The sequence below is a fragment of the Argiope bruennichi genome, chromosome 4 (assembly GCF_947563725.1).
Source record: "Argiope bruennichi chromosome 4, qqArgBrue1.1, whole genome shotgun sequence".
Lineage (NCBI taxonomy): Eukaryota > Metazoa > Arthropoda > Arachnida > Araneae > Araneidae > Argiope > Argiope bruennichi.
The window spans coordinates 74,809,720-74,830,091 of record NC_079154.1 but is presented as its reverse complement, the minus strand read 5'-3'; the positions used below and the strand labels follow the sequence as shown (position 1 = coordinate 74,830,091).

Here is a 20,372-nt window from a genome sequence, read left to right as displayed (position 1 = left end):
ATTCCGCTATAATTCAGCTTCTCTCGAGAGCTGAGGTCGTCTTATATAAACTTTATTTCGCCGTTTTCTTGGTACTTTTTCTTGAGTTCGCGAAGCAGATTAACGAAGCAGGCCTTTGACTCATTATTTTGCTTTAAGTCCCTGGAGAGACCAAGGGCCTCTGTTCTCATTAGGAGGCAAAAAGGTACACTCTTCTTAAGCTAATCCTGCTTCAAACGAAGCAGAAATCATTGATGCCTAAAAAAACATCTTATTCGAAAAAAAGTGACACTCATTTGGTTCTTTTCGTTTCGATCATAAGCATAAAAACTAACTTGTTAGGAATTCGTTTCAATAAAAAGATTTAAAGAGATTAAATAGATTAATGGGAATGTTTTTTTATTATAATATTTGAAAAGTAGTAGAAAGTAAATAAAGAAAAATAAAAATAAAAAATATTTTGAAATAAATGTAAAAAAGCAACTTTTCAGCTAAGATTTAAATCAGAAAACCACTTATTACAATATCATTATTAATTACTATTACTGATTAAAACAGTTTTATAAGACTTCTTAGAATCTTGATTTTGATCAGATATACCTTAATACTAAGGTTAGATTTGGACTATATTATAATTTTGAGCATGATTCAGATGACGACGATGACACCAGGGTGAATACATTCTTCTCACAATATCACTCCATATCGACACAAAGGCGATTTACTAAATCAAATCATTGGTAGAAATATCTTCAAACTACATTTCTCCCTATCCAATCCAAAACATTACAATCAGGTTTCTGCGACGCTAATGATTAATTGATAAATTGCAAAAGATTTTCATTAAAAAAAAATTGAGAATCATCTCTTGTGATTTTATAAAGTTTAGAATATATTGTAACAAAATTGAAACAACAACAACAAAAAAAGTTGATTATATTTGCTTCTGAAACATTTTTTTTTTCTCTTCATTTTGAAAAGAAAATTGTAAGATTTAAATGTCCAACTTTGGCCTAGGAGGCGAAAATTTTCTATATGCTAAGAATTCTTATTGCTTTGTCTTATATAATGTAGCAGAAATAAGTATACTTTATAATTTCATGCATAGTATAATTCAGAAATTAGTAAGATTCTCAAAATAATATATGATTGTTTGAGGAATTTATTAATAAATGGTAATGTTTTATGGGGATTGCAGATTAAAATATCCAGGAAAATAATTAAACATTGCATTTTAATAAATAGAATGAATTTGAATTTATTTTTTAATGTTAGAAAATAGCGAAATGAATAGAGATTATATCACTATATCAAACACATAGTCCATAGTATTAAAATTTCTCTTATTTCAAAATTCCTGGCAATCAAAAGATGCAAAGTTTCGATATAAAAATTGGTGCCACATATAGAAAAATGATATTTTGAGATCATGTATACGAATAGTCTATCAAAATAGTTATAATCAATCTATAATGATTATCATAAATAATACTATTGTCTATTTAGAAAAGTTATTAATCAATCACATTTTTAACAGCGGCAAAATGTTTTTGTTAATTTCGATATAGAAAATTTCGATAGAACAATTACAATATAGATTCTGAGAATCTATATTTATATTTCACTCAAGAAAATAAAACGATGATGAATTATGAAATCATTATGAATAATGGAATAGAAAATATGTAAATTATTAAAATGCATTTAAAATGTGTTGATAAATGCGTTCTGTAAAAAATATTCACATACAAAAAAGCAATTTAATTTTGCAGATACCGACGGAATTGTTTTTCTCTAAAACATATAATTTCGAAAGACAGCTGCAATTTTTTAATACCATCATTGCTAAGTTTTCCACTAGACAACAATATCTTAAACTATGTTAATTATTATCTACTTAGTTGTTTAATTTAATTTAACACCTAGTTTCAAATATTTAAAGGAATGTCTAAAATCCCATTTACAATCGAATCGAGGCAATTTGGAGGACAGCAGCAATCCATTCAAATTTCGAGAACTTCTCCTCTGCAGTTCAAAACTCACACTAGCGCAATTCAGGTTTTAAAAGCCGCATTATAAGATTCAGTTTGCTCATTCACAAATCACTTTCATATATCATACATCGCCTTTTCGAAAGTTAAGTGCTATCAGGAAAATGTTAGGAGGCGGAAGTAGACCCACAACTACTACTGCTGCCGCAATTTGAGTTAATTCCAAACTGCCCGTATCTTCAATTGCCAGTCGCCTGCCTTAGCACATTGAATTGTTGCCGAAAGTGTTACAGATTTCCTTATGTCGAAAATCTTCCAGGCATGGAAATCAGGAAGCCGGAATCAAGGGAAAATTAACATCCAAATTCAGATGTAAAGGTTGGCTCTCGAAGAAACTTGTTCGACCGATTTGAATCTGCGCTGCAAATTGTGATGAGTCCTTCGTTTCCTTCAACCCATTTAGTGCCTCGATTAAGGTGCTCAGGAGGGCAATACTGAAGCGTTTAAGGCTCTTTCCTAAATAATACTACAGAGACCAAAGGCGAGGAGAATTCTCAGCCCTTACTCGGCAAATGTGTTGCTCGAGGCAGCATTTCGAGAAATTGGCTTGCAAGGTGACTGAGTTGAAACGGGTTTACAGACAGCAGATATGGATTAATGGGATAGTTGCCTTACTGCCTTGCCATGTGTTTGTTGCTGCACGATTTCAAAACGCTCAGCTGTGAAATTTGGAATATATGTTTTAAATATAGAATGGCAGATTTTAATGAATCCGACGCGGGTTTTCGAACATTACTGGACAAGAGAAGTTTCCCTTTAATAATTAAGCAACATTTATTTATTCAATATTCTGTTTAGAACTTCGCATCTTTAAAATTCTTTTTGAGATTTATTTAATAGAATTTTCTGTATAGCAGTACGAAGATGTATAATATTTCTTTAATTATAAACCATGAAAAGTATTCTTGCATTTTTAATTTTACGAATTTTATACATTTATTTGCAATTATTCCATATAGAGTGTCATAACAGAATTCAAATGTTTTAAATTTGTTTTTCCCCATTTAATGATAGTTATTGTGTAACTTGCCTGATTTATAATTAAAAGATTCACTTCTTTCTTTTCCTGTTTCTGCCATTATTTCTCTAGAATCAGAACTCAAACTTATGAGTTAGAAATTCACTAGCTTTTGATATCAATAAATTTTCAATGTTTCAGTCAAGGTTCTTCTATTTGCTAAGAAATACTACTATCTTCCATGAAAACTATTCCTGCATTTTTAATTTACTGACTTTTACACATCATTTATTTATAGACATTTTTTATGGAATGTCATAACAGAATTTGAACAATCTTCAAAATATTTTCTTCCAATTTAAAGGGAGTTATTCTGTAACCTACCCGGTTTATTATTAAGAAATCAGTTGCTTTATGTTGCTTTTTCTGTCATTATCTCTTTAGAATCAAGACTCAAACAGTTTGAATTTCTAACTCATAGTTAGAAACTCAAAATTATGAGTGATATCAATATATTTTCAATGCATTTATTAAAATTCATTTTCTCCAGTTACTAAAAATTACTTACGCTAAGAATTACTTATCGTATATCATTCATATAAAATCAGAATTACTTTATTTTTTTATTTTATTATTCTGATAATGAAGAATAGATTAGATCATGAAGAGCAGACCATAAGATACTGATTGATAACTAGAAATTAGTTCTTTTTTTTCACGTTTGCTTAATAGACAAATCATCATTGGTTAATTTAGTAATGACGTTAAATGGCAATCTGTAGGAATTTCAAATAGAATTAAATATTCAGGGATTGGGCAGAGTATTTAAAATTTGAAAGCAATACTAACTTTGATCTCTGAAGGGAGCAAAATTATTGCGAATTATAAAATAACTTAATTAACTTTCATTGACAGAGTACATAATTTACGTTAAAATTCTAATGCATTACTAAAACTGCGAAATCAGGTTTAAGATATTTCATATGCAATTTAGCATTAATTTAACATTTTGTCTAGCTGAGGATCAGCTACATAAAATTTAACTTTCTGTTTAATTAACATAATTATTTAAATTTGGTGATTTAAGCACAGGAGAAGTGTTGTTAAATATTTTAAAATAATTATATACGATAATACTTCCCTGAATTAACTATTTATATACAAGTCAACATACACCAATAGGGAATATAATTTAAAAAGGATCTCCGATATATGTAAAGGAATCACTATTGACAAATCACTAATCTACAGATTGCATTCTTTCATTAAATATAAATTGGCTTCAGTTTCATTAAATACTTAAAAATTAACGAAACTTTTAATTCGAGTGAAAGTTTATAAAGGCGATCATGTTTGCATAAGTTAACTGTCGAATTAAAAATATACATTTGTTCATTAAGGCAGATGAGCCGGAATTGTTTACGACCGTTAGTAAATATTTTATGTTTAAAATGTTATGCATCGTGATTAGTACAAATATTTAAGAACGACTATTTTAATTTAATAATAATAATATAAGAGCTCTGTATCCGCTAATTACAGTAATTCATTACTATAAAATATCTGAATTATTCTTTCTTGCACTTTCTAGTTTGTTTACATAAAGCATACTAAGTGGAATAAATATACATAATTTATTTCATTTATTTGCAATTTCCAAATATTATTTTTAATATCAAATAAAATAATCCAAAATATTTAAAATCACTTGGATAAATATAATTTTTGATGGTCTCAGAACTACTTTGATTTCAAAAATTGAATAGAATGGCGAGAACTTTTGATAAATTTAAATTATTTCTCAAAAAAAGGAATCAATTTGATATCTAACATTTGCATATATATGCTGCCGAATAAATAATACTGAAAAAAAGATCTTAGAGAATTATCTCTCCTTAGTATACACCTATTGTTTTTAAATAGATTTCAGAATGTTAAAAAAATAATATGTTGGTAAAAAATTTAACTTTCTATCACTCTTCAATTTCAAGATATTTCATGTGTAAATACTTTTCATTTCTGGGATTTGGAATGCAAATTATTGGTATAATTATATTTTCCTTTACTAGCACAAACATTGCTTTACTTATAAGATCAATGGATAAAATGATAATAGAGTTCATAATGATGAATTATTAGCACACAAACTTTCTGAAATCTTTAATATTTCAATGTAATGAAAATAGAAATTGTATGAAAAAGTTGAAATTTCATCTGAGATATTCATAAAACGGCTGGGAGGGAATGTTACAAATCCTCAAACGCTATGTCCACCAGAAGGATTTTTGCCTTCTCTACGACTTCCGTATTTAGAGACGTAATGTATTGCATTTTCTGTTCAGTAGAGTATTGTAGGATAAAAAAGAGCATGGATTTTAGATATAATCGTTCTACCCCTTGGATAAACATTTAATATAGATATGCAATATTTCTTTATCTCACGATCCATTATCAAAGTACATTCGTCGTTGTTGTTTTGAGTTATGTATTCATAAATATCATAAAGTCCAACGGATTAATACGCATCGACATTTTTATGGTAAAATTATATACTAAACTTTATTCACTAGCATTTTATGTTTTTAAGTTATTGAGTGCAGATTGAAAATCTTCCTTTAAGGTGTACGTACACACTAGAAGATTTTTTTTTAAATTTTAACTTTAAAAATCCAGTTTTTTCACAGTAGGTCATTAATATATGTTTAAACTCATTGCAGGTGAAAAAAAACCATATTACACTAATTATTAATTAATTAAATGATATTTAATGTGCTGATTAGCATATTTTTTGAAACATGATATCTTAAATTCTAATTTGTACAGACACACAATTCTAGTTGGAAATGATGCCTAATATTAGTCTGCATGTTGTCTGCCTCAATCAAGTTATAAAAATATATAGTTTTTTTTAACAATTATTTCATCAACGATAAATAGAAAAAGCGAGATTTTTTCTGTAATTTTAACTTTTAAATAGCTATTAAAAATTTATTTCTATAAATATAATTTTGATTGAGACAAAAAACCTCCGCTATTTCATACAGATTATTCTGATATGCAAATAACTGTATTTGGTTAATTTCTTATTGAGTTATGATTGTTTGAATGAAGCAACATAGTGGAAAAATATCATTCTTCATAAAGTGAGTTTTAAAAAATCCCTAACTATAGTTTTTAATGAAAGCACCTCAAGAAAAATAATTATAACTCGAGAAATATTTCGAATATCGACAACATCTTGGTATCGTTTGAATGCTAAAAGATCAGAAAACATTATTAAACAATAAAAAATATTCGATATTTTGAACGATTTTCGAAGTTTCAAGTGTGTACATACATCTTAATTGATTTTGTCCAAACTTTATTAGAAATCTGTAAATAAATCATACACGCAATTACATTCCTTTAGGTAAATGTGTTTTTAAGTTATTGCATTCATTCATAGACAGAAGACAGTCAAGCATAATTCCGCAAATGCTGTTTCGGACTCAAAAGTTATTTGAAGTGTGAAAATTAACTTAAATCACGAGGTTCCGATTTTTGAAAATTACAAGCATTTATCCAATTGTAAATTCATATACATCAGAAATAATGAAGTTCAATATTCAAAAATAGTATTATTCAAAACTTAAATGCTGCTTTATAAATGTTTTAGATGCATATAAGTTTTATATCTATCTAATGAAATAAAAAGGTAAAACAAAGTGTATGAAGAAGAGCATGTGAAATAGATGAAAACAACTGATAATAAGCTGAATTTTGATCGGAAGTTGTGCAACTAATATTGAAACAAAGATCTCCCAAATAATAAAAGAGACAGCCAAGCAAATTACAACGGAAGACAGGAAAAAAGACTGAAAATGCAGGACTGATAGAAATCCGTTTCAACTGAATTCCCGGAAATGGCTCTTTCACCCTAGAGTACTCAAAGTAGTCTCCGTTGTCACAACGTTGTCTTACGAAAGGAAATTGCCATTGCAACAATTTTCTCAAAATAGAATACGAAATCTTAAGCTTGCGACTCTTTTATGCGAGCTCCTTATTGTATTGAAAACAGAAGGAGAACAACTTTTCAGTGAATGTTTAAGAAACAGCGAAAAGCTTGTTTCCAAATCCTAAGTTACTCTACCAATTTTGAAAGAGGTTTATTTAAGTAAGGAATTCAGATTTTGCCATTTCAAATTTAGCAAGAGATTTGTCTTCTTGGAGAGAAGTAGCTATTGTTGTATTTTTGATGGTATTCTATATAAAAAGAATTCAAAATAAGACCATTTCCTATCTTTTAAAATCCCTAGCCGTTTAGATTTAAAGTATTATTGTCTTTCTATAAAAAAAAATATTTATATTTCGTCTTGGTTGCTAGGTGCTTTATAAAAGAAAGGAAACTAGTTTTTTTCAGATATCAGAAAACACAAGAAAATAATATATATTGTTAGCAAAGTAAGGTTAATACAACAAATCTCAATGTTAAATCATTTTTTAAAAAATAAAAAAAAATAATTATAATATTGTTTTATCTTTATGAGTTATAAAATTAAAGGCAAACATATTTTTATATTACGAAACAAATGCATTAAAAAAAATATGTCTTACCAAATGTTCATATGACATGCATGTATATAAGAGAATTTATTATGCCTCTCATGGGCAAACCTTTAATGTCTTACAATAATAGTTAGATAATATATATAAAAGATACCAGGAGTGGTCTTTTGGAAACTTTTTCGAATATTTACTTTCTTCCCATGTGAAAATTTTGGAATTAGCGTTAAGCCATGAAAGCTATAAATATATATCTTTCCAAATGTTCATATGCAATGCAAGCATATAAGGGAATCTATTATATGTCTCATGGGCATTCCCTTATATCCTTTAATGTTCTTCGTAAATAGTTATATAATACGTAAAAAAGATGGCAGGAATGGTCTTTTGGAAACTTTTTTGCGTATTCACAAACTCCCTATGTGAAAATTTTGGAATTAGAGTTAAGCCATGAAAGTTACAGAAATATGTCTTACCAAATGTTCATAAGGCATGAAAGTATATAAGGGAATCTATTATACGTTTCATTGGCAATACTTTAGTGTTCTCTATTAATAGTTAGAGAATATATAAAAGAGATGCCAGGAGTGGTCTTTTGGAAACTTTTTAGCATATTTACATTCTCCACCATATGAAAATTTTGCTAAGCTACAAAAAAAAAAATGTTTTACAAATTATTCATATGTCATTCAAGCATATAAAGGAATATATTATACGCCTCATGAGCAAACGTTTAATGTTCTTCATTAATAGTTAGATAATATATAAAAAAGATACCAGGAGTGGTCTTTTGGAAACTTTTTTGCATAATCACATTCTGCCTATGTGAAAATGTTGTAATTAGCGTTAAACCATGAAAGTTACAGAAATATGTCTTATCAAATGTTCATATGGCATGAAAGCATATAAGAGAATCTATTATACGTTTCATTGGAAACCCTTTAGTGTTCTCCATTAATAGTTAGATAATATAAAAAAGAAATGCCAGGAGAGGTCTTTTGGAAACTTTTTTTGCATATTTACATTCTCCACCATATGAAAATTTTGCTAAGCTACAAAAAAAAAATGTCTTACAAAATCTTCATATGGCATTCAATCATATAAAGGAATCTATTATACGTCTCATGAGCAACCGTTTAATGTTCTTCATTAATAGTTAGATAATATATAAAAAAGATACCAGGAGTGCTCTTTTGGAAACTTTTTTGCATATTCACATTCTGCCTATGTGAAAATGTTGTAATTAGCGTTAAACCATGAAAGTTACAGAAATATGTCTTACCAAATGTTCATATGGCATGAAAGCATATAAGAGAATCTATTATACGTTTCATTGGAAACCCTTTAGTGTTCTCCATTAATAGTTAGATAATATATAAAAGAAATGCCAGGAGAGGTCTTTTGGAAACTATTTTGCATATTTACATTCTCCACCATATGAAAATTTTGCTAAGCTACAAAAAAAAATGTCTTACAAAATGTTCATATGGCATTCAATCATATAAAGGAATCTATTATACGTCTCATGAGCAACCGTTTAATGTTCTACATTAATAGTTAGATAATATATAAAAAAGATACCAGGAGTGGTCTTTTGGAAACTTTTTTGCATATTCACATTCTGCCTATGTGAAAATGTTGTAATTAGCGTTAAACCATGAAAGTTACAGAAATATGTCTTACCAAATGTTCATATGGCATGAAAGCATATAAGAGAATCTATTATACGTTTCATTGGAAACCCTTTAGTGTTCTCCATTAATAGTTAGATAATATATAAAAGAAATGCCAGGAGAGGTCTTTTGGAAACTATTTTGCATATTTACATTCTCCACCATATGAAACTTTTGCTAAGCTACAAAAACAAATGTCTTACAAAATGTTCATATGGCATTCACGCATATAAAGGAATCTATTATACATCTCATGAGCAACCGTTTAATGTTCTTCATTAATAGTTAGATAATATATAAAAAAGATACCAGGAGTGGTCTTTTGGAAACTTTTTTGCATAATCACATTCTGCCTAGTGAAAATGTTATAATTAGCGTTAAACCATGAAAGTTACAGAAATATGTCTTACCAAATGTTCATATGGCATGAAAGCATATAAGAGAATCTATTATACGTTTCATTGGAAACCCTTTAGTGTTCTCCATCAATAGTTAGATAATATATAAAAGAAATGCCAGGAGAGGTCTTTTGGAAACTATTTTGCATATTTACATTCTCCACCATATGAAAATTTTGCTAAGTTATAAAAAAAACTTACAAAATGTTTATATGGTATACAAGCATATAAAGGAATCTGTTATACGTCTCATGGGCAACCGTTTAATGTTCTTTATTAATAGTTAGATAATATATGAAAAAGATAACAGGAGTGGTCTTTTGGAAACTTTTTTGCATATTCACATTCTGCCTATGTGAAAATGTTGTAATTAGCGTTAAACCATGAAAGTTACAGAAATATGTCTTACCAAATGTTCATATGGCATGAAAGCATATAAGAGAATCTATTATACGTTTCATTGGAAACCCTTTAGTGTTCTCCATTAATAGTTAGATAATATATATAAAAGAAATGCCAGGAGAGGTCTTTTGGAAACTATTTTGCATATTTACATTCTCCACCATATAAAAATTTTGCTAAGTTATAAAAAAAAAACTTACAAAATGTTTATATGGCATACAAGCATATAAAGGAATCTGTTATACGTCTCATGGGCAACCGTTTAATGTTCTTTATTAATAGTTAGATAATATATGAAAAAGATAACAGGAGTGGTCTTTTGGAAACCTTTTTGCATATTCACATTCTGCCTATGTGAAAATGTTGTAATTAGCGTTAAACCATGAAAGTTACAGAAATATGTCTTACCAAATGTTCATATGGCATGAAAGCATATAAGAGAATCTATTATACGTTTCATTGGAAACCCTTTAGTGTTCTCCATTAATAGTTAGATAATATATAAAAGAAATGCCAGGAGAGGTCTTTTGGAAACTATTTTGCATATTTACATTCTCCACCATATGAAAATTTTGCTAAGCTACAAAAAAAATGTCTTACAAAATGTTCATATGGCATTCAATCATATAAAGGAATCTATTATACGTCTCATGAGCAACCGTTTAATGTTCTTCATTAATAGTTAGATAATATATAAAAAAGATACCAGGAGTGGTCTTTTGGAAACGTTTTTGCATATTCACACTCTGCCTATGTGAAAATGTTGTAATTAGCGTTAAACCATGAAAGTTACAGAAATATGTCTTACCAAATGTTCATATGGCATGAAAGCATATAAGAGAATCTATTATACGTTTCATTGGAAACCCTTTAGTGTTCTCCATTAATAGTTAGATAATATATAAAAGAAATGCCAGGAGAGGTCTTTTGGAAACTATTTTGCATATTTACATTCTCCACCATATCAAAATTTTGCTAAGCTACAAAAAAAAATGTCTTACAAAATGTTCATATGGCATTCAATCATATAAAGGAATCTATTATACGTCTCATGAGCAACCGTTTAATGTTCTTCATTAAGAGTTAGATAATATATAAAAAAGATACCAGGAGTGGTCTTTTGGAAACTTTTTTGCATATTCACATTATGCCTATGTGAAAATGTTGTAATTAGCGTTAAACCATGAAAGTTACAGAAATATGTCTTACCAAATGTTCATATGGCATGAAAGCATATAAGAGAATCTATTATACGTTTCATTGGAAACCCTTTAGTGTTCTCCATTAATAGTTAGATAATATATAAAAGAAATGCCAGGAGAGGTCTTTTGGAAACTATTTTGCATATTTACATTCTCCACCATATGAAAATTTTGCTAAGCTACAAAAAAAAATGTCTTACAAAATGTTCATATGGCATTCAATCATATAAAGGAATCTATTATACGTCTCATGAGCAACCGTTTAATGTTCTTCATTAATAGTTAGATAATATATAAAAAAGATACCAGGAGTGGTCTTTTGGAAACTTTTTTGCATATTCACATTCTGCCTATGTGAAAATGTTGTAATTAGCGTTAAACCATGAAAGTTACAGAAATATGTCTTACCAAATGTTCATATGGCATGAAAGCATATAAGAGAATCTATTATACGTTTCATTGGAAACCCTTTAGTGTTCTCCATTAATAGTTAGATAATATATAAAAGAAATGCCAGGAGAGGTCTTTTGGAAACTATTTTGCATATTTACATTCTCCACCATATGAAACTTTTGCTAAGCTACAAAAACAAATGTCTTACAAAATGTTTATATGGCATGCAAGCATATAAAGGAATCTATTATACGTCTCATGAGCAACCGTTTAATGTTCTTCATTAATAGTTAGATAATATATAAAAAAGATACCAGGAGTGGTCTTTTGGAAACTTTTTTGCATAATCACATTCTGCCTATGTGAAAATGTTATAATTAGCGTTAAACCATGAAAGTTACAGAAATATGTCTTACCAAATGTTCATATGGCATGAAAGCATATAAGAGAATCTATTATACGTTTCATTGGAAACCCTTTAGTGTTCTCCATTAATAGTTAGATAATATATAAAAGAAATGCCAGGAGAGGTCTTTTGGAAACTATTTTGCATATTTACATTCTCCACCATATGAAACTTTTGCTAAGCTACAAAAACAAATGTCTTACAAAATGTTCATATGGCATTCAAGCATATAAAGGAATCTATTATACGTCTCATGAGCAACCGTTTAATGTTCTTCATTAATAGTTAGATAATATATAAAAAAGATACCAGGAGTGGTCTTTTGGAACCTTTTTTGCATAATCACATTCTGCCTATGTGAAAATGTTATAATTAGCGTTAAACCATGAAAGTTACAGAAATATGTCTTACCAAATGTTCATATGGCATGAAAGCATATAAGAGAATCTATTATACGTTTCATTGGAAACCCTTTAGTGTTCTCCATTAATAGTTAGATAATATATATAAAAGAAATGCCAGGAGAGGTCTTTTGGAAACTATTTTGCATATTTACATTCTCCACCATATGAAAATTTTGCTAAGTTATAAAAAAAACTTACAAAATGTTTATATGGTATACAAGCATATAAAGGAATCTATTATACGTCTCATGAGCAACCGTTTAATGTTCTTCATTAATAGTTAGATAATATATAAAAAGGATAACAGGAGTGGTCTTTTGGATACTAATTTTCATATTCACATTCTTCCCATATAAAAATTTGGAATTGGCGTTAAGCCATGAAAGCTACGATTTATCCAATCTTCATTACTGAGCAGTCGAAAACGGAGAAAAGGCGGAAGAGTGAAAACCCAATCTCACCCATACCTTTTCTACTCTCGTATATGATGACAGAGTCCTGCACATGAGCATTTTGGGCTTCTCGATTTATTAGAGAAAAGCGAGGATGCATTTGACATCTCCTTTTCGACAAATTGAAACCGAAATTCAACATAGGACAACAGTTTTAGTAAAAGATTTGGCATCAAATTTCAATTATCGAAATGTTTATATATTCCAGTGGGACTCAAATATAAACCAATAAATAACTAATTATTTGCCGGATCTGTTTATAAATATCATACACGCCTAAAATGTGAATAAAACTGAGTATCAAAATTATCTAATTATTAGCAGTTTATTATTTTTCCTGTCCACATCTACTCGGACAGATAGATAAATTTAAAAATGCATTTCTTTCAGATTTTTAAAGAAATTTACAAGTTTGATATAAAGACCACATATAAATTCCATTCATGAAAATACTGTCGATTTCAACCGTTTCAAATGGAGAAAATTTCTAAAATAAAAACATTGTTGGAATTCACCAATTTTTCCCATAATTGTTGGATTGTATGCTTTTATAATTTTATTTTGACATGCTATAGACAGACAGTTAAACCCACACTTCACAGCAAAATTGTGCTTTTAGGCACTAAATGAACAGAAGACTTCGAAAGAGCACAGGATTATGGTTTTTCGGAGTAAGAGAAAAAGAAAGATTTTTCAATTGATACTTTTCTGCTTGGAAATTCTTCGAAATCCTACATACGTTGACGTTTCAAAAAGGAATGATCATAAATTAATAAAAGAAAATTAATTTCCAATATTAATCTTTTAAATTTTGATTTTCTAACTCAAAATACGGCCTATTATATAGAATGCATTTGTATATATATATATATATATATATATATATATTCTAGATTTCAAACTCATGCTGAAATCCATCTCTGAACGGTTTACTTTCGCATATTTTATCATTATCTTTGTTGATGGGATATGATTAATACGGAAGTGTTTTTTTCATATTCATTAAAAGAGAAAAATCACATGGAGCTAGATCGAGGTAATAAGGAGGAATGAGAAAATATGTGGCATTGATTTTTGAAATATAATGTTGATATGTCTCGAAATACACCCCGCACAAACACGTGACATGTGCAGTTTTCTTGAGATCAACGAGTTAATGGCAAACAACGAAAATCCAACTTTTTAACATTTAGAAACCTGTAAATTTCTTATGAGAGCAATTTTCTTAGAAATTTAACTCTCAATTTTCTACTTTTTTTTTTTAATGTTTTCCTGCACTAGAATATGGAGCAGTTTCGAAGCAGTTATTCAATTTTTTATTTAAAATAACATAAAAGGGATTTTGATTTTGTTATATATTCTCATTTCTGAGTGTTTGTAAAAAAATAGAAAGGATGTGATCTAGATTATTCTACGTTATGTAATATTAATTATTTATCATTTCTGATCCACTTGATGAGAATATCAAAATGCTTAATCATCAGCTAATAGAATTAATTAATCAACAGCTAACAGAATTAATTAATCATCAGCTAACAGAAAAATAAAATAAAGAATTTTAAATATCAGTTGGGTTTAATTGCAGTTATTATTAAAAATGGAATTGCCATTTAGAATATGTCATCATAACAGTATTAATAGCAATAATAATCATATGCGAAATAAATATCATATTTGCATTGCAGGAAAATGAAATTCCAACACAGAAGAAGTTATGCTAGATAAACGAAATTTGAGAAAAGTGTTTGCACGTCTTAAAATGAGGGCTCTTCAATTTTACGCTAGACCAATAAGAACGGCACTAGCAGCTCTACTATAAATATGCAAATCATGTTTGCTTTAAATTCTGGATGAAAACTTCGTGAGTTATATTTACCTTCTGAATTGGGCGTAGGAAGATAGATATAACTGCCTTTAAGGTGGCGATATCATCAGCTTGCTGAGTTTAAATAAGGCTATAATACAACTACGGGATGTGGATTTTTCTTTCGCAATATTGTAAGACGACTTGGAAGAAAAGCATCCAGGAAAGATGATTGTAGGTAGCAATGGAGTTGTATATGGACTATTGCTGAGAAGTCATATCACTGACTCTCCAACACACGGAAAAAAATTACTGAATGACCGAACAACTGAAACAGCAACACTGGTGGTAATTGTGATTGAATCCTAAGGGCCATAACCGGTCCCGGTACAACCCTTCTCTAAGGAAGTAAGTCCCGCCATTGATGGAGATGATAGACACTCATCCTTTCGTGTGCCCTCCGGGGTGGCAAGAACCAACCACCATGCCGGAAGCTTCTCATCCTCATTCAAGGTGCCCCCCGGGGGGGGGAACCATTTCTGAGAAAGAATACCTTTGTAGTCTCTTCATAACAAGAGTGCATTGTATTAAAACCCTTTCAGAAATTAAAATTTTTATTGATAATGGAATGGTACAGTGACAGACAAATCTATTATCTTTGGAAATTTTCCTAACCAATCGGTAATGTTCATGTTAATGATTCTAAATCACTGCCTTCTGCGACTTCAGTGTTGTTGAGCTATTATTCACTTAATGCAGATTGGAGTAGAGATCTACTATTATTTCACATGATTAATTAAGTCCTTTTTTTTTAATCTTTTTACAGTGATGATCTTATGTTAGTTAGAAAGTAGCCATGCGAGCACTTGAAACCAAGATGTCTACCATATAGGCACATTAGTCTGACATTTGAATTATCATATGATTGCATTATGATCTGGAGAGAAAATTCTTAGTTATTCAGCACACTTTAATTTCAAATTCGCCCATCAGACTGATGACTTAACTGGCTGTGCTGCCATTTTTTTTTATCTTTCTTTTATGGCATTTTCCAAAAATAATCCTCTCCATATCACTTACGTTGTTTGACATACTTCTTCGAGTGACGATATGTTGTTAAACCTGAGAGATTTACGAAATTTTTCTCTTATCAGTAACATATGGCAGATTATTAGACAACCAAACCATTGTCGGTACAGGCAGCATGGTTCAATGTCGATTTGATTGTTTAAATTTAGAAAACATAACACTTCACACTAAATGATGTACGGCATTTGTACGACCCAATGCATAAACAATTGCACGCTTATATTTAAAAATGCCGAAATCTTTAACGGTTGTCTTCTCTCACGTATATTTCAACTATAAACTAATATTTCACAAGTACGAAAGTTTAGTTTAAATTTTATTGTTCTAATTTTTACCTAATTTCGACATTTTCTAACTGCGCTTCTCAGAGTATTCGCAATTTCAGACAATAGTTCAATAGTAAATCATTAACGCTTTACATCATACGGATCATTCTATAGCATTTTTGTACTTGGAAATTTTATATCACATCTGAATAAAAAAATATATATTTATAGAATTTATATAATTGCCATGTAGATTCAAAAAGTATCGCTGCAAAATCTAACTACATTTTTAAAAATAAAGATTGATCATTCGAGAAAAAAGATACAAGAGAATATAAACTATTTCTAATTGCAATTTTCATATGATTAAGAACAAGAAAACCCACGCCAGAAGAATGTATTTTTCCATCACTAATATCAAGTAGCATAGATAGGCGAATCTAAGAGTAGAAAATACACATTTTCATACCATATTAAGACTTAATATGTCACTTTTAATGCTTCTTACTTACAATGGATTTGGACAATTATTTTTTTTTGACCAATGTATGAACAAATGCTCCCTTTATTGCTTCAGTGTTTATCTTATTTTCATGTTTATTTCATTAGTACATGTCGTAGTTAAATAGTAGCTTAAAAATAATATAAATATGTTTTATACTATGCATTCATTTAAATCGGGAATGGAAATAATAAAGGGTGGAATTCATATTAAATAAATAAATTCTCTTACACTCATATTTGATTAACCTTCAAAAATATTGAGCTAAATTTTTAATGATTTATTCATTTATAACTTATCACGTGGAATTTTTATTTTTGGCAGTTTTAGTTTTGCTTTGTTCTTAAGCAATTTTTTCATTCAAAATATAAAAACTATTGCATTTTATTAAAAAAATCATCATTAAAAAAACCAATAAGCTGATAATTTGTATAAAAATTTATATAATTATAATAAAGAAACATCTATATCGTAATAATAAAGTAATGAAATTTCTTCTTGATTTCAGGTATGTCAGTTAAAACCATTTTTGAAATAGAGTACGGATAAGAAATATTATAACATAACTATAATGTATATAGTAAAATATTAGATGAGCTCACCTTTATCATTTAAAATAATATCCGCAGAATCATATCCAAGAGAGTTTTTGGCAACGCAAGTATATATTCCATAGTCTGCTGAATCGATATCACTCACAGTAAGAATGGACGTGAACTGAACGTCCCCTTTTTGTGTGAGAGTCACACCATACTTGTCGCTTCGCACTCTCAGCACTGTTCCGTTGAACGTCCAGGTAACAGTGACATTCGGTGTAGCATCCACAACACACTTCAAACGAACAAGATCTGTGTCTAATTCTCCGCCATTATTGATGATCATTGGTTTGTCTGAAACATCAAATGTAATAAATATATAATGATACATATTCGACATTTTCAAACTTAAATATGAAATACCTTAACCACATGCAGGAAATGAATCATTTCCTTAAATAGTATATACAGAAAAAATTGCTGGATATAATTTATATAACTATTCAGTTATCAGTTCCATGCCCCTAACCTACATGTAGTAGTTCCGGTTCCACGACTAAATGGAAATGGATTGAAAAGAGAAGAACAGTTGCACGGAAGTGTGTGACTGGTACCGGTAAAAGTGTGAGTTGGTAGTATATCCGGTGAGAACTCCAAGAAATGATTTTGAATTTAAATTTAATTGCACGTTTTTAAATAATTATCGATCATTTAATCCATAAAATATAATAAACTGGTGTTGCCAATTATAGTTTCATCATTTGTATCAAGGCACGCGACAATCACTATATTAGAATAATTTTCAGTGTAATTACAAAATACACTGAGACGATTAATGTTATTTCAATTCAAAATTTAAATCTAATCAAATATTTGAAATTCATTTAATTAACTGAATCTAAATATGGTATGTTAATTCAATATAAATAAAATTCACTATTGCTATGCTTGTATGTTCTATACTCCCATCTAAATAATCAAGATGAATTAAACCGCATTTTACACTATTAATTTGGAAGAAATGACAAAGTACAAATTTTCAATTTAAAAAGCAATTAAATATTTAAGAAATTAGCAATTTTTTTATACTTAAAACTAATCGACAACTATTTTCTTAAATTTTACTTATTTAAATAGACTTGTTGATAATGCTGTTATTGGACTAAAAGTAATAATTTTACCATGCCTAAATCTAATTTAAGTTATTGGCTCAAATAAAGTCAGCCTTAATGAAGACAGCATTATAAGTATTGCTACATATGTGAACAAAATTCATAGGGGTGATCTAACCAATATTAATAATTTATGAAAAAAATAGTTATTGGTAATTTATAAAATTACCTGGTTCAATTGACATTCTAATTTTGATTAAATGCAGGAGATAAATATTTTAAACTATAAAAGAATTATTTAGAATTTTATATTATGATATTTTATACGAAAGTATATTTTACGTTGAAAATTTTGTATTTGAAAAAGTTTAATCTCGGGAGATTAAAAGTTTGATACTTCGTTGGGTATATCCATTAGTTTTGCATAAAAATACAGCTATCTTTTCCAAGTTATTATTGCCAAATAGATTAATGCAACTCACTATTTAGTGATAAAAAATAATATATTATTATTATTATTAAAACGAAGAACATTTAAAAAATGACTCTATTGTCTCATATTTAGTACGAATATAAATCTTATTTTTATCAAAAATATTAAATTATTTTATAGTTAGTCTTAAATTATATATCCATTTCTTTTTTCTTTTTTTCTTATATAATCTTAAAAAGCTATTCTGAATATTTTGGGAATAAGAAATTTGAAAAGTATTGGAACTAAATTAATCCTTTTTCGCTATATAATATTAAAAATGATTCGATATGTTCATTACCGAAACAAAATCTTAGAAATTAATTATATATCCTAACTAGAAGGGGAATATCATTTCATGGATGTGAGATTTTTATAAGTAGTAAAATTAGTTAATTGAAAATCTCTCTCTCTCTCTCTTTTTTTTTTTTTTGTCATTTTATATACAACAATTTCCTAACATGTAAAGATAAAAAAAAATCAGCATCGTTTCAATAAGTGGTACATACTTTGCACTTTCTATATTCTCTCCGAATTAAGTGTAGTATTTCCTCATAAACTTTTTATATACAAAGCATTAGGCAGCATGAACTGATGCCAGTTTTAAAAAACAAAATTAAACACAAATATAGTTTATTCAAAGACTTTTTTATGGGCCTCACAATGGAATCATTTTTCAATCTCATCTGCGCTGCAACGGTAATAAATGTATTTTATGGAGATCATAAATTTGCTTTCCTCATAAAATTGATGGCACTCAGAAAATATTTTACGTCTTTTTTTTTCTTTTGACACTGAGAAGAATCTGTTAATTAACAAGCAAAAAAAGAAAAAGCAATCGAGTATCTTCATCTGGTTTTAATTAACTAAACTAATATTACTAAATTAATATTCCGAAAGATTTAATCAGATATTTAGTTTACTTCCTAAAAACATCTACTGTTTGTTTCAGTATTCTGAGACGACCACTTTTCGACGATTCTATTCGACGAGGGGAGAGACGCGGAAGGATGAGCGCATTTTCGGAATTCTTCAGCATTCTTTGACCTTGGTTTTCGATCTATTAGATACTTTTTATATCAGATATAATTTTGAAATATTTATTTAGAATTACAAAAATATATTAAATTCTGGAAATTTGATAACTTTTAGAAATCTGCAAAACGTGCGAAGAATTGTAAATTTTGAAACAACTTTCTGTATAGTTTATATTTTGATTAATATTCTTATTTTAAACAAATTTCTGTAAAGCGTTTCTGAAAAAAAAAAGAAAAAGAAAGAAAAGAAAAAATAAATACAATTAAAGTATTACGCATGCAAAATCTTTCTGATAAATTTGATCAAAAGACTTTATAGTTTTAAAACTTTTAAGCAAGAATTCTTATTTTAAGGATAAGTCAGCATTAACACATTTTTTCGATAACCTATGTACTTATTTTTGGAGTTTAAATTAGAGACAAAATTAATTTCAGTCAACTCGCCCACTTTTAAGGCAATACGAGGTTACATTTTCAAGTGAAAGTAGCTGAGGTTGCAGACTTTCCCAATATTTAACCTTGGACCGATGACGAGGGAAGTGTCTGGGTTTAAATGATTTCTAAACTTTCACTCCACACTGATACAAGAATTAATGTGTCTTATTTTCACCCTCAGATTCCTCTTTAATTAAGAGCTCAGAGATCTGTCTTTTTCGGTAACCTTTTACTTATTGCTGGCATTAAAATCCGACAA

The 20,372-nt window shown here is 28.8% G+C and overlaps 1 protein-coding gene across 1 annotated transcript in view; it reads right to left on the bottom strand.

The window, feature by feature from the left end:
• LOC129966074 (nephrin-like) overlaps positions 1–20,372 on the bottom strand; it is a 679,668-nt gene that overhangs the window by 180,519 nt on the left and 478,777 nt on the right. Inside the window, exon 16 of the mRNA XM_056080443.1 lies at positions 17,124–17,411. Coding sequence (XP_055936418.1) covers positions 17,124–17,411 — 288 coding nt within the window. The remainder of the gene's footprint in view (positions 1–17,123; positions 17,412–20,372) is intronic.